This window comes from Stegastes partitus, unplaced genomic scaffold, assembly GCF_000690725.1.
Source record: "Stegastes partitus isolate 25-593 unplaced genomic scaffold, Stegastes_partitus-1.0.2 Scaffold2372, whole genome shotgun sequence".
In the NCBI taxonomy this organism is placed as follows: Eukaryota; Metazoa; Chordata; class Actinopteri; family Pomacentridae; genus Stegastes; species Stegastes partitus.
Window position 1 is genome coordinate 46,687 of NW_007580103.1, and position 3,674 is coordinate 50,360.

The following is a 3,674-nucleotide window of genomic DNA, read 5'->3' on the forward strand; positions in this document are numbered from 1 at the left end:
TCAGTACGCAGACAGCGACAGCGGCGACGACTCCGACAAGAGGTCCTGTGAAGAGAGCTGGAGGCTGATCTCCTCCCTGAGAGAGAAGCTACCTGCCAACAAGGTACCACACCTGGACACCTGGACACCTGGACGTCTGTCTGTCTGTCTGTAACCTGTCTGTCTGTGTAATGTGTTATGAATATCTCATCTTTTTTATCCATTTTCTATCTTCACGTTAGCCTGTTAGCATCCCTTTTGTGGCCCCGCTGCTGCCGGATGTTTGTGGTGTTTTGTTTCTGTTGTTGAGGCCAAGCTCCGCCTCACCTGTGTGTTTTGTGTGCAGGTGCAGTCCATCGTGAAGCGCTGTGGGCTGCCCAGCAGCGGGAAGAGGAGGGAACCTCTCAGAGTCTACCAGATCCCTCAGAGGAGGAGGATCAGCAAGGACCCCAAACGGGTCACGGTGGAGGACCTCCGGATGCAGGCCGTCAAGGAGATCTGCTACGAGGTCTCACCTTTACCCAGTGTCACAGTCCGTGTGTCTGGTTTTAACCCTCTGAACCCCAAAACCTGCAGATTTGTGAAATAAGATTTTGTCCTCGCATGTTTCACCTGTGACTCGGTTCTGTTGGGAAACTCAACCAAATCTGAGTTTAAAATCCCGACGAGTCACAGAAATCACTTTTAAAAATTAGCCCAAAAATAAATCGTTCCAACAGGATTCTGTTAGAAACCAAAAAAAGCCATTCAGAGAGTTTCAGGTGGACATCAGGCAGCGAAAGAACACGACTGGACCCAGAGTGGAGGTTTACGTCACTAAAGATCTATCACATGAACATCCTGGACATGCTGGTTCCAGGTGACTCAAAGTTTGAAAAATACATCATAACTTCAGCTTTCATTGTCCTTTACGCTGTCCTGCTGACAGAACACCTCTCTGAGTTGTGGTTCTGGTTCTACAGAGCTGCAGGACTTTATGCTGGAACATGAGACGGCTAAACGAGCAACTTGGAGTTCAGAGGGTTAGCACATGTATTCAGGAGGATAACGTTTCCCTTCAGGTGTCCAAATAAGTCCGACGTGACGCTTAGCTCAGTGTCCTGTCCTGTGGCGCCCCCCTCAGGTGGCTCTGGGGGACTTCCGTCACTCCCGTCAGGAGATCGAGGCGCTGTCCATCGTCAAGATGAAGGAGCTCTGCCGCATGTACGCCAAGAAGGACGGCAGCGAGAGGGACAGCTGGAGGGCCGTGGCCCAGGACGTCTGCGACACGGTGGGCATCGGAGAGGAGAGGAGCCCCCCCACCGAGGATGGAGGAGGAGGTGGGGGAGGAGAGACGGGCGAGGCAGGGGAGAAAGGAAAGGTCTACGATCTGAAGGCTCACATCGACAAACTGACGGATATCCTGGAGGTGAGTTCTGTGTGCCGGTGACTTCAGGCCTGTACGGGTTTACTACACACTCCAGAGAGGCTCATCTTCAGCGAGCTAGCAGCTCTGTGAGGCGGCGTAGATGTTCACCATTGTCTTGCAGTATGTTAGCATTAGCAGGAGACTTGCAGGCGATAAGATAAACTGTGTCTGGTGCAGGAGGTGAAGCTGCAGAACAACATGAAGGACGAGGAGATCAAAGCCCTGAGGGACAGAATGATCAAGATGGAGAGCATCATACCGGTTCAGGTAAGTACTCAGCGCGCTTCCCGCCCCCTCAGCTGGTCGCCGTTACCCCGGTAACCCCTCCTTGACTCCTCTCGTCTCCAGGACGACGACATGAACGGCGAAGGAGGCGGGTCTCCTCAGAGAGAAGGGGGCGGAGCCGACGACAGCCCCGGCCAGCCGGAGACCCGAGTTCAGCGGCTGATGGACGAGGACCCGGCGTTCCGGAGAGGACGCCTCCGCTGGCTGAAACAGGAACAGCAGCGCATCCTGAACCTGCAGCAGCAGAACATCACCAAGAAGCTCCGAGGACAGCCGCAGAACCAAGGTGAGAACCCACCCGGTAACCGGCGACTCCCTAGGAGGCGCTGGGTGCCTGATTTCAGGACCAGGGATGTCAAGGTGGTCAGACATGTTCAGGCTGAAAACGCTGCTCGACCAGAACAGCGCCCTGGGTCCACAATTAGCCACGTGAATTATTAGCCATGGCTACCATTTTTCAAGATGGCCGCCATTTCAGATACGCAATCTCATGTATTTATTTTTAATTTAGTGTAAAACCCAGCAAATCGATCTTGTAGAGTCGAATCTCTGGTTTTGGTGTCAGAATATCCAGAACTTAGCCATTAGAATCCAGATTTGCATGTTCTAACACGATAGCTTATTGGCTAGTTGTTAGCCTGGAGTGGATCTCAGCACACAGGTGGTCCTGGCCCTGCTTCTCCTGGACCTCTGGCCTGTTCTTCTATTCCTATTAAGGCTGTTGGTTCAGTGTTCCGACCACGGTAAAGTTCTGTTACGTCAGACTCTGATAATTCAAAGTCTTTGTGATCCTCGAAGGTTAAAGTAAATTCTGGTTTTATGTTCGTTAACTCAGTTGCTCTTCTGTTACGACTTGAATTACTGAGATCTTACTGTGTTTAGAACATCAAAGATCTTTCTGTTGCCAGAAATGTATGAAACAATTTAACATCATGAAAATTAGACTTGTTGACTTGATGTTTTTAGAAAAGGCAAAAATGTGACGCCAATGTCCGCCATCTTGGATAATGGCAGCCATTTTTACTTTTAAATTCGTTGACCTGTCAGTAACGAGTACCAAACTGGTGCTCACCGCCTGGTTTCATGTCCCCTGCAGGTCAGAACTCCCCCACCGTCCCGGTCCACCTCCCCGGTACCGGACGCTTCATCCCTCCCCAGGAGTGCAAGCTCAAGTTCCCCTTCAAGAGTAACCCGGCCCACCGGTTGTCATGGGGACCAGCCAGCGCCGCCCTGCAGGCTCTGGGTCTGGGGGAGGGAGGAGACGGCGAGCCGAGGGAGGACGGGGGAGGGATGGAGGGCAAAGGCTCCCCCCCCCCCCCGCCTCCCCCCCAGGGTCCTGCCCTCTTGCCTCTCCCGTTCCCAGCTCCGCCCCCTCGCATGCGTACCCCCAGCCCCCACCGCGCCTGGCAGCCACGCAACCAGGGCAACCAGAGCGGCTTCAACTACCACCACCAGGGCAACAACCAAAACCAGCAGCGCCGCTACCGACGCAACTCTCTGGACAACACCGCCCACGGCAACTACGACCACGACCAGCAGCATGGCGGCGGCGGCGGCAATGGTCACCAGGGGCGACCGAGACAGAGGAGAGGGGCATCACCCGGGCCCGGGGGGGAGAGAGGAGGGAGGGGAGGAGGGGGAGGGGGAAGGGACCGAGACGGAGGCTTCCACTATAATCAACGCCAGCACCATCAGTACCACCACCACCCCTACTACAACCCCCACAATGCACCATTCCAGCCAGGACCTCACCCCAACTACCACAGCCTGCCGCGCTCCGGGGCCCCGCCCCTTCCTGCCGACATTCTGCTGGGGGTGGGGCCACCGCCGGGTGGGTGGGGCTTCACGCCGCCCAGGATGAGACGGCAGTTCAGCGCACCGGACCTCAAACAGAACAACAAGGAGACGCCGATCTGACGCACGGACGCGTCTGATTGGCCGCGGGGACACAGGACGATCCTGATGCTGTAGAGAAGACGCTGTGTGTGTGTGTGTGTGTGTG

At 55.0% G+C, this 3,674-nt stretch overlaps 1 protein-coding gene across 1 annotated transcript in view; it reads left to right on the top strand.

The window, feature by feature from the left end:
- The window catches only part of kif1ca (kinesin family member 1C, a), a 34,457-nt gene extending 30,789 nt beyond the window's left edge, over positions 1–3,668 (top strand). The window contains exons 23-28 of the mRNA XM_008304991.1: positions 5–103; positions 326–487; positions 1,103–1,387; positions 1,565–1,654; positions 1,736–1,958; positions 2,769–3,668. Of these exons, the coding sequence (XP_008303213.1) occupies positions 5–103; positions 326–487; positions 1,103–1,387; positions 1,565–1,654; positions 1,736–1,958; positions 2,769–3,589 (1,680 nt within the window). The 3' untranslated portion in view covers positions 3,590–3,668. The remainder of the gene's footprint in view (positions 1–4; positions 104–325; positions 488–1,102; positions 1,388–1,564; positions 1,655–1,735; positions 1,959–2,768) is intronic.
- The last annotated feature ends 6 nt before the right edge of the window (positions 3,669–3,674 follow it).